The sequence below is a fragment of the Aotus nancymaae genome, unplaced genomic scaffold (genome assembly GCF_030222135.1).
Source record: "Aotus nancymaae isolate 86718 unplaced genomic scaffold, 86718_ANA_hifiasm-v0.15.2.pri h1tg000089l, whole genome shotgun sequence".
NCBI classification, from domain to species: Eukaryota; Metazoa; Chordata; class Mammalia; order Primates; family Aotidae; genus Aotus; species Aotus nancymaae.
In genome coordinates this window covers 1006182-1019860 of record NW_026988504.1, presented here as the reverse complement: position 1 = coordinate 1019860, position 13679 = coordinate 1006182, and the positions used below count along the sequence as shown (strand labels likewise).

The window sequence follows — 13679 nt, the reverse complement described above, 5'->3', positions numbered from 1 at the left end:
CGTCACAGAGGAGATGCTTGCACAGATGCGGCGACCAGGGAGGGATGAGGGCTGGTGACCTCGGGGAACAGGCTGGTGAGCACCGGGAACAGGTGTGTGAGGCGCAGTCTCCAGGTGTGCTCTGAGGGGTGGTTTGATGACACTAGGACATCAATCAGAAGTAGAAGGGTGTCCCGACCTGCAGACTGAGAGGCCCCCTGAGCTCCCGGCAGGACATGAGGGCCGGCCCACACCCGGGCCCATCCTGATATGTAGGTAACACCCACCATGGGCACCGAGGAAGAACTGTGCAGACCCCAGGCACAATTAGTGCCTGAAGAATATCTTAGTTTATAGTGTTATTACTCAGCTGTTTCCTTTACATAATCCTGCATATATAATCACATATTAGTTTATAGAACTAGTGCCTGAAGCATAACTTGCTACTTACATCTGTGTAGCTTATATAATCATACTTAGTACTTATATCTAGCATACCTAGTTCTATATAATCATATGGGTATTGTAGTCGGAGCTGTACCGACACATTTAGTGCCGATTTGTACAATCCTTCCATATAACCATACAGTAGTCTGTAGTAGGAGGAATGCCTAGAGCAGTCACAGAACAGAAGCAATACATGGGAAAACAGCTAGACCAGGACGAGAACCAAAGACCCAGGCGGCGGCGGCCCTGCCTGAAAGGGCACACGCTGTATGGCAGGCTTGGAGCAGGAGCCGCTCCTCCTGATAAAGGAGTTATAGTACCTTGCATCCAGTTCCTGTGGAAAGTCGGCCTCAGGCCTGAGATCCTGGAAATAACTGAGGGAGAAGAACCCCTCTGGTGTGACCAGTCATGGCGGCTGTACACCCTGGCAGTCTTTTCTCGCTTCTGTGCTGGCTCAAGTCATCCTCCCATAAATATCTTAAGAGAAGAGCACAAGTCTGTCAGCTCCCACTGCATTGGCTTACAGTATCCTCCTACTAGAAATCCTCTGAAGTCTCCAGCCCCCAGGTAAGAAGTGTTGCACATGACACCTGTTGCACACAGCCCACCTCCTTGCCTCAGTGACCTAATGGGGGTGGACCCCTTTTCTGTACACGACCCTCTATTACTGCACACGGCACGGCCCCTACTGCGCACAGCCCACCTCTCTGCCCAGGTGACGTAATGGGGTGGCCCCCTCGCTTGAGACTCACGTGATTATGTATGTCCTATCACTAAGCCTATAGATGATGGCCTCACTCACGACCCTGCCCCCTGCTTGTACCTAATAAATACAGATGCTTCTGGGCATTTGGGGGCCACTGCTGATCTCCACTCACAGGTGGTGTGACCCCCCGAGTCCAGATGCTCTTCACCCGTTCTTCAGTGTCCTGGCTCTTTACCTCTTGGATCCTGCCCCTCAGCACAGCATGAGGGACACCCCGCAACGCTGTGGGGCCTCGACAGCCCCGCACTGACAGAACTCCTGAGCACCACAGTGTCTCAGCTCATATACTGTCGCTATCAAGAAATACCTGAGGCTGGGCAATTTGTGTTTGTCCCCTCGAAACCCCGTGTGGAATTGGGAACCCCAAGGTTGGAGGTGGGGTGAGAGTGACTGGATCACGGGGGTGGATGTCCCATGAATGCTGAGCACCATCCCCTTGGTGCTGTCCTTGAGATAGTGAGTTCTCCTGAGATCTTGTGTGGGGCGTCTCTCTCGCTCGCTCGCTCCTGCTCTGCCCACATAATGTGCCAGCCCCCCATTGCCTTCTGCCATGATCAGAAGCTTCTGGAGGCCTCCCCAGAAGCCAAGCAGATGCCAGAACCGTGCTTCCTGTAAAGCCTGCAGAACCATAAGCCAAGTAAACCTCTTTTTCTTTTATAACTTATTTATTTTGACACAGGGTTTCCGCTCTGTCACCCAGCCTGGAGTGCGGTGGTGTGATCTCGGCTCACTGCAACCTCTGCCTCCTGGGCTCAGGTGATCCTCCCACCTCACCCTCCTAAGTAGCTGGGACTACAGGTGTGCACCACCACGATGGGCCATTTTTTTTGTATTTTTTGTAGAGATAGGGTCTCACTACGTTGCCCTGACTAGTTTCAAACTCCTGAGCTCAAGCGATTCATCCGCCTTGGCCTCCCAAAGTTGTGGAATCATAGGCGTGAGCCACCGTGCCCGACCCTCTTAGCTTTTAAGATTGCCCAGTCCTTGCCCTTTCCCCTGGCTGGCGGCGCGGAGGCTGCACGATGCCTGGCATTACTGTAAAAGACGTGAATCAGCAGGAGTTCGTCAGAGCTCTGGCAGCCTCTCTCAAAAAGTCCAGGAAGCTGAAAGTCCCTGAATGGGTGGACACCGTCGAGCTGGCCAAGCACAGGTTCTACATGTGAGCTGCTTCCACAGTGCGGCTCTGTACCTCCGGGGTGGTGCTGGGGTGGGCCCCATGACCACGGTCTATGGGGGATGTCAGAGAAATGGCATCATGCCCAGCCACTTCAGCAGAGGCTCCAAGAGTCTGGCCCACCGGGTCGTCCAAGCCCTGGAGGGGCTGAAAATGGTGGAAAAGGACCAAGATGGGGGCCGCAAACTAACACCTCAGGGACAGAGAGATCTGGACAGAATCGCCGGACAGGTGGCAGCTGCCAACAAGAAGCGTTAGAACCATGCTTCGTTAATTAATTGCCTCGTTTGTAAAAATAAATACATAAAATTGCTCAGTCCTAAGTATTTTTTATAGCAATGCAACCATGGCCTAACACAGCTCACAATGCTGAGGTCTCGAAAGTTCACAGTCGGGCATCTGCCTCTGGTGAGGCCCTCGGGTGCTTCCGCACATGGCAGAAGGTAAGGGGAGCCGGCGTGTGTGGAGACCGTGTCGGAGAGGAAGCTGGTGGGGTACGGACGTGCGGAAATGCAGGCCCTTTTTCCTTTAACACAGTCTTGCTCTGTGGCCCGATCTTGGCTCACTGCAACCTCCACCTCCCTGGTTCAAGTGATTCTCCTGCCTCAGCCTCCTGCGTAGCTGGGATCACAGGTGCGCACCACCACCCCCGGCTAATTTTTGTATTTTTAGTAGAGGTAGGTTTTCACCATGTTGGTCAAGCTGGTCTGAAACTCCTGACCTTGTGATCCACCTGCCTCAGCCTCCCAAAGTGCTGGGACTACAGGTGTAAGCCTCTACGCCTGGCCATGCAGGCCTTTTTAAAAGCAGCTCTTGCTGGAACTAATAAGAGTGAAAACTCACTCATTACCAAGAGGACAGCACCAAGCCATTCATGAGGAATCCACCCCATGCCCCAGACACCTCCCATCAGGCCCCACCTCCAACACTCAATTTCAACCTGAGGTTTGAAGGGGACCAACACCCACACTATAGCAACGGGGAAGGAAAGTGTGTGGATACCCATTTATAAAGAATCTGCTAAGAAAGGGAAAGCATCAGCCTGGGCACTGTGACTCAGGCCTGTAATCCCAGCACTTTGGGAGGCTAAGGTGGGTGGATCGTGAGGTCAGGAGGTCGAGATCAGCCTGGCCAACATGGTGAGACCCGGGCATGGTGACGGGCGTCTGTAATCCCAGCTACCTGGGAGGCTGAGGCAGGAGAATCGCTTGAACTCGGGAGGCAGGGGTTGCAGTGAGCCCAGATTGTGCCACTGACTCCAGCCCAGGCAACAAGAGCAAGACTCCATCTCAACAACATAAAAAAAACCCAAAAACCAAAGGGAAAGAATCAGACTGTCATGGGGCTCCGCTGTCACCTGCCTGCAGGCTCCCAAAAGCCTGTGTTAGAAATGGACCTCCCTAGTGCAACGGGGTAGGGGTTGGGGGCGCTTTCGGGAGAGGTTCAGATTGTGAGGCCCTGCGCTAGTGAATGGCTCAGTCCCTTGTGAAAGGGCTTGACGAAGGGGGTTTGATCCCTTTTCCCCTTAGTCTCTGTGCCGTGTGAGGGTGCAGTAACAAGCTGTCATCTCAGGAGGAGACACCAGGCGCTGACCAGACACTGAACCTGCCACCACCTTCATCTTGGGCTTCCCAGCCCCCAGAACTGTGAGAAGTAAATGTATTCTTTACAAATACCTGGTCCATGACGTTCTGTTATAGCAGCATAAACAGACTGAGATAGGCGGCTTATACATACCTGGAAGCCTGCAGACATGGGGGAAAAACATCTTCAGACAGCTGAGATGGCTCCCAGGACTCCTGTGCCTGGCACGGACACCCTCTGCCTGGGAGGGCGAGGAAGGGCATCTGTGGGTGTGGGAGGATTCAGAGTCTAACACCCTGAGCCCAGCCAAGAGCCAGGAAGGCCTCCTAGTGAACAATGAATGAGACAGAACCCAGAACTCAGACACGGAGTGAAGAGGAGGGGCGCCATGTCGAGCAGCACTGTGTGTGTGAGCTGGTGTGTGCGCACAGCTGCGTGCACAAGGGTGTATGGTGCGTGGACGCCATGTTCGGAATGGACACGCACATGTGTCTGCATGTGCTCGCACAAGTGTGAGCTGCATGTGTGTGTGCATTCATGCACACGCACCACACCGGTGCACACACATCGTGTAATGTATGTTCACCTGTGTGCACGCACATACATGTGTATGTGTGTGTGCACCTGCATGCTTGCTAAAATACGGTGGAGAGTGAATGACGATCACCTCTCTGGAAGTGGGGAAAGTAAGTGTCAGACCACATAGGAAGTGCTGCTGAAGGAGTTCGTCCGTGGGCTGGCACTAAAACCCAGAGGCTGGGGGCAGGGAGCGGTGGGGAGCGAAATCTTGAAGCTCTCATCAGAAGTGGGGAAGGCTGGATGCGGTGGCTCAGGCCTGTAATCCCAGCACTTTGGAAGGCAAAGGCAGGAGTTTGGGACCAGCCTGGGCAACATAGCAAGACCTTGTCTCAGTTTTTATAAGAAACTACACAGATGGCAAAACTTTAAAAAAAAGAGAGAGCTGTGGCAAGAGGGGAGAAACAGAGATCGATGTCTTCTACAGACTTCATCTCGGGGTGGAGAGGTGAGGAGCAGGGCCACGTGGTGGGGAAACTTGTTGTTTGCGAATGACTTTGGAACAAAGAGCACCTGACAGGCACAATTAAGGAATGAAAAGGCTCAGGGACTTCCCAGGCAGCCAGGTGGACACTAGGGCAGCAGGAGGGCAGCAGGAACCCGATCAAACCTGCAAGCACAGAAGGAGAGTTTAGCAGGAACAGGCCAGGCCAGGCCAGGCCGCGCTGTCCCCTGCACACCACCGTGGGCAGCCCCTCCCGAGGCAGCCACAGTTTTCTGGTCACTTCAGTTACTAAAATTCATGTCCTGTTGGGGTAATTAAGGCCCACTTTTGGTATTTCAGCCTCAGCCTCCCACCTGGCCCAGACGGCTGAGGGCTCAGAAGAGGAAGGGGTAGAGGGCACAGACAGCCCCGATCTCCTACACCTGCAGCCCGTGGTCCAGGCTGCGGGAAGAATGAGGGATCAGGCTGACGTCCGGATGACTGGCACCCGACACCCAGCCTTCCACATGCTCCACGTGCTTGTCCATGGGACCCCGGTGCACCCGCCCCCGGCTGGTGTCTGAGCCACGTGCTCTCCAGCTGACTTCCGTGGGACTCGCTCCCGGTCTCTGCTTCCGAGCCCGGCAGTGTGTGCCCGCCTGAGCAAGACAGCCCCGGACCCACAGCCCAGCACCTTCCAGGCGTCCACATTCAAGCGCTGTCTACTAGAGGAGCAAACGGCGCTCGGCTGATGAAAACCAACCTTGACTTTGTCACAGGCCACCCGGAAACCATCAGGTCAGCTGTCCCAAAGGCCAAAGTCCAGCTGCTGGGGTGATGAGGCCTGAGGGCCCTCCAGGTCCTACAGCAGGAGATCACCTTTCAGCACCACCGCAAACTGGGGCTCAACCCGGCTCTGAAGCTCCTGCTGCCGGGTCTGACTCACTCATTTACACATTCATGTGACGTGAGAGCTCTCCGGAACCTTCTGTGGCTGCCCATTGCCGTGAGCAAGAAGTTGGACTTCCTTGTCTGGTCCTCAGAGCTCCCTCCGCTGTCCCTGAAAAGCACTTTCACTCCCTTCCAGGCCACTGTCCCCACTGCAGCCAGAGAGGTGTTTCAGAGTTCAAATCCTGCCCAGGCACCATCCTGCGTAACAGTAGCCATGAGTCTGCACCTGTGTGCTTTGCCTATGGGAGTGTAAAATGGCGCAGTCACTTCTGAAACAGCCTGGCACTTCCTCAAAAGGTTAAACATAGACTTACCACATACCCAGCAATTCCACGCCCAGGCTCCACCCCAAGAGAACTGAAAGCATCTATCCACACAGAAACTCACATGCAAATGTTCACAGTTGCACTATTCATAGTAATCAAAAATGGGAACAACCAAAATGCCCAAAACTGATGAACAGATGAACAAATTGTGCTACATTCACATAATGAAATATTATGCAGTCATAAAAAAGAATGAGACTGGGCGTGGTGGCTCACGCCTGTCATCCCAGCACTTTGGGAGACTGAGGCAGGTGGATCACCTGAGGTCAGGACTTCAAGACCAGCCTGGCCAACATGGTGAAACCCCGTCTCTACCAAGAAAATAACAATTAGGCTGGGACATGGTGGCACATGCCTGTGGTCCCAGCTACTCGGGAGGCTGCGGCAGGAGAATTGCTTGAACCCGGGAGGCGGAGGTTATAGTGAGCTGAGGTGGCGCCACTGCACTCCAGACTGGACAACAGAGCAAGACTCCCATCTCAAAAAAAGAATGAAGGGAGTCCCAGCCACTAGGGAGGCTGAGGCAGGAGGATCGTTTGAGCCTCGGAGGTCAAGGCTTCAGTGAACCATGATCACACCACTGCACTCCAGCCTGGGTGACAGAGCCAGATCCTGTCTCAAAAAAATAATAACAAAAAATTAAAAAGGTTGGGTGTGGTGGCTCACGCCTGTAATCCCACCACTTTGGGAGGCTGAGACAGATCACTTGAGCTCAGGAGTTCGAGACCAACCTGGGCAACATGATGAATCCCCATTTCTACAAAAAATACAATTAGCCAGGCATTGTGGTGCGTACCCGCAGTCCCAGCCACTTGAGAGGTTGAGGCAGGAGGATTGCTTGAGCCCAGGAGGTCAAGGCTTCAGTGGCTGTGATCACACCACTGCACAAACAGCAAAACAAACAAACAACCACCACCACCACCAAACGCAGGCCGGGCACGGTGGCGCACACCTGCACTCCCAGCACTGTGGGAGGCCGAGGCGGGTGGGTCACGAGGTCAGGAGTTCAAGACCAGCCTGGACAACGTGGTGAAACCCCATCTCTACTAAAAATACAAAAATTAGCCGGGCATGGTGGCGCATTCCTGTAATCCCAGTTACTCAGGAGGCTGAGGTAGGAGAATCGCTTGAACCTGGGAGTGAAGCCAAGATCGCACCACTGCACTCCAGCCTGGGCGGCAGAGTGAAACTCTGAAAAAAAAAGAATGAAGCACTAAGGTGTGCGGCTACAAAACAGATGAACCTTGAAAACACGTGATGCTCAGCAGCAGAAACAAGTCTTCAAAGACTATGTACCGTACAATTCGCTTACATGGAATGTCCACAACAGGCAGATTCACAGACACGGCCGGGGGCACGGTGGTCGTCAGTGGCTGGTGGATGTGGGGAGTGACTGCTAATGGGGACGGGGTTTCCTTCTCTTTAGGGATGATGAAAATGTTTCAGAACTAGACAGGGGTGAGGGTTACATAACATTACAAATGTACAAAAATTCACTGAATTGTACACTTTTAAATGGTTAAAATGGTGAATTTTGTTATGTGAATTTTACCCACATTAAAAACAAACAAACAAACAAAAAACAAAAAAACGCATCCCGAGCAACTAGTGAGACGCTGTCTCTACAAAAGATAAAAAATTAGGCCAGGCACAGTGGCTCATGCCTGTAATCCCAACACTAGGAGGCTGAGGCAGGTGGATTATCTGAGGTTGGGAGTTCGAGACCAGCCTGGCCAATATGGCGAAACCCCGTCTCTACTAAAAATACAAAAAAATTAGCCAGGCATAGCGGCTCCCGACTGTAATCCCAGCCACTCGGGAGGCTGAGGCAAGAGAATCGCTTAAGCCTGGGAGGCGGAGGTTGCAGTGAGCCAAGATCTCACCATTGCACTCCCGCCTGGGCGACAGAGTGAGACTCGGCTTCAAAAATAAATGAAATAAAATAAAAAACTAGCCAGGTGTGGTGGCTCACGCCTGTAGTTCCATCTACTTGTGAGGCTCAGGCAGCAGGATGGCTTGACTACAGGAGTTTGAGACCAGCCTGGGCAACATGGCAAAACCCCATTCTGTACGAAAAACAGCCCAGAGTGGTGGTGTGCACCTGTGGTACCAGCTACTCTGGAGGCTGAGGTGGAAGAACGACTTGAGCCCTGGAGTTTGAGCTGAGATTGCGTCACTGCACTCCAGCCTGGGCTACAGAACCAGAATCTGTCTCAAAAACAGCAAAACGACGCTGGGCGCAGTGGCGTACGCCTGTAGTCCCAGCTACTTGGGAGGCTGAGGCATGAGAATTGCTTGAACCTGGGAGGCAGAGGTTGCCTTGAGCAGAGTTCATGCCACTCCCCTCCACCCTGGGCAACAGAGCACAGAGCCAGACTGTCTCAAAAAAAAAAAAAAACACACACAAAACAAAAAACCAACCAGAAACAAACAACAGGCAAAACCCATCAGGCAGCCCTGAGTCCTGAGCAAACTCCTTCCCGGGTTAGAGGCCCTCACCTCCCACCCTCCCCTCGGGAGCCACCTGCAGTTTCCAGAAGGCATCACTCTCACCCCATCCCTGAGCCCGGGGGTGATGAAGATGGACAAGCCAGCATTGCACAGGCGAAGGCCACTGCCAGCTGCACACAGGGGAACCAAGGTTTGCAGCTTCCGGGGGCGGGGATCCTCAGCCCAATAAAGGATGCCAGCACGGAGGTTGCCACGTGGGACCTGGGAGAGCGTATTCCAGGAGCTAGAGGCAGTATGTGTGCCTGCATGTGTGTGTGTGCATACAAGTGTGCATGAGTGCATGTCTGCATGTGTCTGTGTGCATGTGTGTGCATGTGTCTGTAGGTGTGTGCATGTGTCTCCATGTGCGCATGTCTGTGTGCGTGTGTGCGTGTCTCCGTGTGTGTGCACGTGTCCATATCTCCATGTGTGTGCATGTGTGTGCACATCTATATGTGCATGTCCATGTGTGTCCGTGTCTGTGTGCCTGTGTGTGCATGTCTGTTTATGCATGTCTCCGTGTGTCACACATATGCGTGTGTGTGCCTGTGCATGTACACACGTGTGAGTACATGTGTTTGGGCAAAGCTGTCACCCACCTGCTGGCTAAGGGTAACTCCAGGAAGCTCTGGGGTCACCCAGGGTTCAGGTTAGATGGAGACACGGGTAGAGCTGAGGAAAGCAACCCTCAAGTTCCTGGGGCTCCTCGCCAGCCCTGGTGACTAACTGGGCAGAGGCGAGCAATGCCCAGCCCACACCAGGAAGGAACGGAAGTGAGTTCATGTCCCACCTCCCACGACTCAGGCATAGATGAGGCTGCCACGAAGCCTAGGACTGTAGTGAGGCTGCCCTAGAGGTGCCCTGTGCAACGTGGCAGCCACTGACCACATGTGGCTATTTAAATTAATTCAATAAAAGCAAAAGGCAGTTCCTCAGGCTCCTAAGCCACATTTCAAGTGCTCAGTGATACTAGGAGTGGTCTGGACCAGAGGTGATTTCACTCCCCAGAGGGGATGTGGCTGCCGCGGGAGAGAATGGCCTGGCCCTGAGTTGGTAGGGCTGAGGTGGAGGCCCCCTGCCCCTGGCCCCCGGCCCAGCCCCAGCCCTGATCTGTGCCCCTGCCAGCATCCAGGGTAACAGCTGGCTATGAAGGAGAGCTTTCCATGCATGTGTCTCCTACCATGGTAGTTTACCTGGTCAGGTGAGGGGGTGTGAGCCCTGAAGAAGCCAAGTGGGAGGAGGGGCTCTGCTGCCCTGGCCCTGGGTAAGGCTAAGGGGAGCCCATGTCTGTGGTCATTGCATGGCAGGGCCGCACAGCCCTGACGGAGTTGGTTCCCATCAGGCATTTTGAATTCTGAGCTGGGAACGTGTTGGGGGTGGACTGCCCCCTCCCGCACCTGGACCCTCAGACCTCCCCCCACCTCGCCCATGAGGTGACGGGCTGCCTGGGCTGGGTGCCGCCCAGTCTTTGTGTCCAGAGGTTTCCCAGGGTTCCCAGAGCCAGCCCTGCATCCCTGGCTCAGGAGCACCCTCCCTCGGCCCTGGGGCCTGTCCCTCCTTAGCTCGGCGGCCCTGGGCAAATCATGTAGCCCCTACTGAGCTTCTCCAGGGAGACTGGCAGTGACCGAAGGGCCTGTTCCCCGTTCCACCCTCCCTGCCCAGGGCTGGGCACACGGGCACCGTCAGTGCCCTCTCTGCAATGGCCGAGAAGCTGGCGCTCCATGCGGGAGGAATGACGTGTCCTTGCCGCCGCCCTCGTTTGTGACTTGGACAGCGACTCCCAGCAGGATGGTGTCCTTTCCTCCAGAGCCAGGGGAGGAGTGAGGTGCCCGGGCGGTGCCTGCCTCACCCAGGTGGCAGCGAGCTGTTCTTCAGCTGCCTCTGCCACTGGAGGTGCGGGCAGGTGGTGGTGATGCTCACAGGACTGCCGTGAATGTGGCCCTGGCCCAGCCTGCAGGAAGTCGGAGGGGTCCCCGTCAGGGCTGGGGCTGCTGCCTCCCATCCCCCCAGCCAATGAGTCCTGGCTGGTCAGGGCACAACTGGAAGGGTCACGCCTGTCTCCGGCTCCCAGAGGTCTCGTTCCTCTCTCGTGGCTGCACAGAGCCAGCAGAGAGGCCCAGGAACCATCCCGGCTGGCTGGGGCGCATCTGCGCCCAGACGCCCTTGCCATCCCTCGTCTCTGCATGTCACTGTGACAGCTGTGCTGGGTGACTGGGCAATGAAACGTCAGCTGCTGCAGCCTCCCACCTGCCCCAGGTGAGTACGGCCTCTGCAGGGGCTGCCCAGTGTGTCGGCAGCCATGGGGACTTCCCCAGTACCTCCTCCCCAGGGTGTCACCCAGGCCACTTCTTCCAGGCAGGACATCCCACTCAACTTAGCTGGCAGAGCTCTAGAGGTCAGACTGAGTGACAAGATAACAGAGGGGCAGCCCTGGCCAGTCCCAAGCATGTTCTCTGGTGAGGCCACTGGGAGGCACGTCCCGGTGTCTGGTGAAGGCTGAGGGTATTCTCGGTCATATTAAGGCAAGATTCAGGACCTCTGAAACACAGCTCCGGGCACATGCTTGGAAGTTGGGGGGTGGGTAGAGGAGCTGCTGTGAGCGCCCAGCACAGCGTGGGACGTGGGATGCGGGATGCTCCAGGAGGAACAGCTGCACAACTCTTAGGGTTGTGATGAATTCGAGGAATGGGGAGGCAGGGGAGGCAGCTGTCTGCTCCAACGCAGCACTGAAGCATCCACTCAGGCAGGCAACTCAGAGGAAGAGCAGACCCAAAGGAACAAAGAGAAGAAAATTAAAAGGGCAGAAAGCAGTCAGGGAGGAAGGGAAGAGAGAGAGAGGGAAGAATGAGGAGTAAAAACCCCAAAGCTGGGTTTTTTAGACCCAGAAGAGGCTGGGCATGGTGGTCACACCTGTAATCCCAGCACTTCAGGAGGCTGACGAGGGAGGATCACCTGAGGTCATGAGTTTGAGACTAGCCTGGCCAAAATGGTGAAACCCCGTCTCTACTGAAAATACAAAAATTAGCTGGGCCTGTAGTTCCAGCTACTTGGGAGGATGAGGCAGGATAATTGCTTAAACCCAGGAGGCAGAGGTTGCAGTGAGCAGAGATTGCACCACTGCACTCTAGCCTGGGCAACGGAGCGAGACTCTGTCTCAAAAAACAAAGTAATGAAAAAAGCCCCGCAAACACTGGGGCATGGGAGGAACGACCCCGGGAGAGCGCTCTGCAGGAACGAAGAAAGGAAAACGCAGGCAGTGCAAACGAAACACGAGAAAGGGAGCGACTGCAGAGTTTCAAACAGCAGAATTAGAACACAAACCAGTAACATTGCAACAGACACGAAGTTGCCAAATTCCCAGAAAACTATAAAACGAGAAAAACCACAAAAAGAAACAAAAAACCAGAACAGATGAGAAGCGTTTGTTGGGGCCCTCCCCTCCTCCAGCACGAGCCTAGGCGGCTGTACAAGTGAGTTCCACCCAGCTTCTGGAGCCAGTTAATTCCTGTCTTGGACAAAATGTTCCAGAAAATGAAAAGAGTGGGATGTGTCCAGCCCACTTTATGAGGCTAGGGCGATCCCAACTCCAAACCAACAAGCACAGACAAACGCAGAACACGAGACGCCTGTTTCGCTCTGGATTTTAGGTGCAAAAAATACAAAATAAAATATTAGGGGCCAGGTGAAGTGGCTCATGCCTGTAATCCCAGCACTTTGGGAGGCTGAAAGCGGGGGATCACTTGAGCCCAGGAGTTCAAGACCAGCGTGGAGAACATGGTGAGCCTCTGTCGATATTAAAAAAAAACATTAAAAGTTAATTCTGGGCAAAACATAGACTTTGTTGCCACAAAAAAATTTAGCTGACATGGTGGCATGCACCTGCAGTCCCAGCTACTCGGGTTGCTGATTTCGGGAGGATCACTTGAGCCTAGGAGTTTGAGGCTGCACTGAGCTGTAATTGTGCCACTGCACTCCAGCCAGGGTGCCTGGTGACAGAGTGAGATCCTCTCTCTAAAAAAAAAGAAAAAAGAAAACATTTGAAATAAAATATTAGCTAGCTGACCTCATGGTCTGGGCTTCTCTAGTTTAGTATCAGACAGTATCAGTGCAATTTGTTCTGTTAATATGCTACCGAAGAAAAACCATGACTAGCTCAGGCAAAGAAAACCATTAGGTGAAATATAATTGCTTTCACCTATTTTATGATTAAAAAGCTCTTAGCACAATAGACATACTTTTCAATGCTACAGGTTAGACATTCATGTCCACAACCACCACGTATATAATGGAGAAACTTACGGTGAATGAGGGTGAAAGAAGCCGGTGGAGAAAGGTTGCGTACTGTGTGGTTCCCTTACATTGTGGAGACAGTAGAAAGATCAGTGGTTTTCAGTTCAACAGGAGAGAGGACTGTGTGCGGTGACTCACGCCTGTCATCCCAGCACTGTGGGAGACCGAGGCGGATGAATCACTTGAGGTCAGGAGTTGGAGACCAGCCTGGCCAACATGGTGGAACCCGTCTCTACCAAAAAATAGAAAAAAATTAGCCAGCCATGGTGGCAGACACCTGTAATCCCAGCTATTTGGGAGGCTGAGGCAAGAGAATCGCTTGAACCTGGGAGGCGGAGGTTGCAGTCAGCTGAGACTGCACCACTGCACTCTGGCCTGGGTGACAGAGTGAGACCTTGTCTCAAAAAAAAAAAAAAAAAAAAAAGGAGGGGGGCGAACAGATGGCACACAGAGGGTTTTAGGACAGTGAAACAATGCTATGTGGTAGTGCAGTATTCTAGATAATGCGGAGTACACAAAACTACACGTGTCAAAATCCATAGACTGTACAGGAGACAGAATTGGCATTAATGTATGCAAATTTAATCACCTGGGAGATGGAGGATCCCAGGATGCAATTCAGGTGGTGACAAGGGACTGTAACTGCATTACAAATGCACGTGACAGCCTCAA

General features: G+C 53.6%; 1 protein-coding gene and 1 pseudogene across 3 annotated transcripts in view; one reads left to right on the top strand and one right to left on the bottom strand.

The window, feature by feature from the left end:
* The window catches only part of CSNK1D (casein kinase 1 delta), a 38964-nt gene extending 34109 nt beyond the window's left edge, over nucleotides 1–4855 (bottom strand). For all 3 annotated transcript variants that reach the window (XR_010339782.1, XM_012452662.2, XM_012452661.3), the window contains exon 1: nucleotides 4104–4855. Coding sequence is in view for 2 of the 3 variants with exons in the window: in XM_012452662.2 (XP_012308085.2) it covers nucleotides 4104–4485 (382 nt within the window). In the remaining variant the exon portion in view is untranslated. The remainder of the gene's footprint in view (nucleotides 1–4103) is intronic.
* Nucleotides 1686–2671, top strand: LOC105717455 (small ribosomal subunit protein eS19-like; annotated as a pseudogene).
* Nucleotides 4856–13679: the final 8824 nt, after the last annotated feature.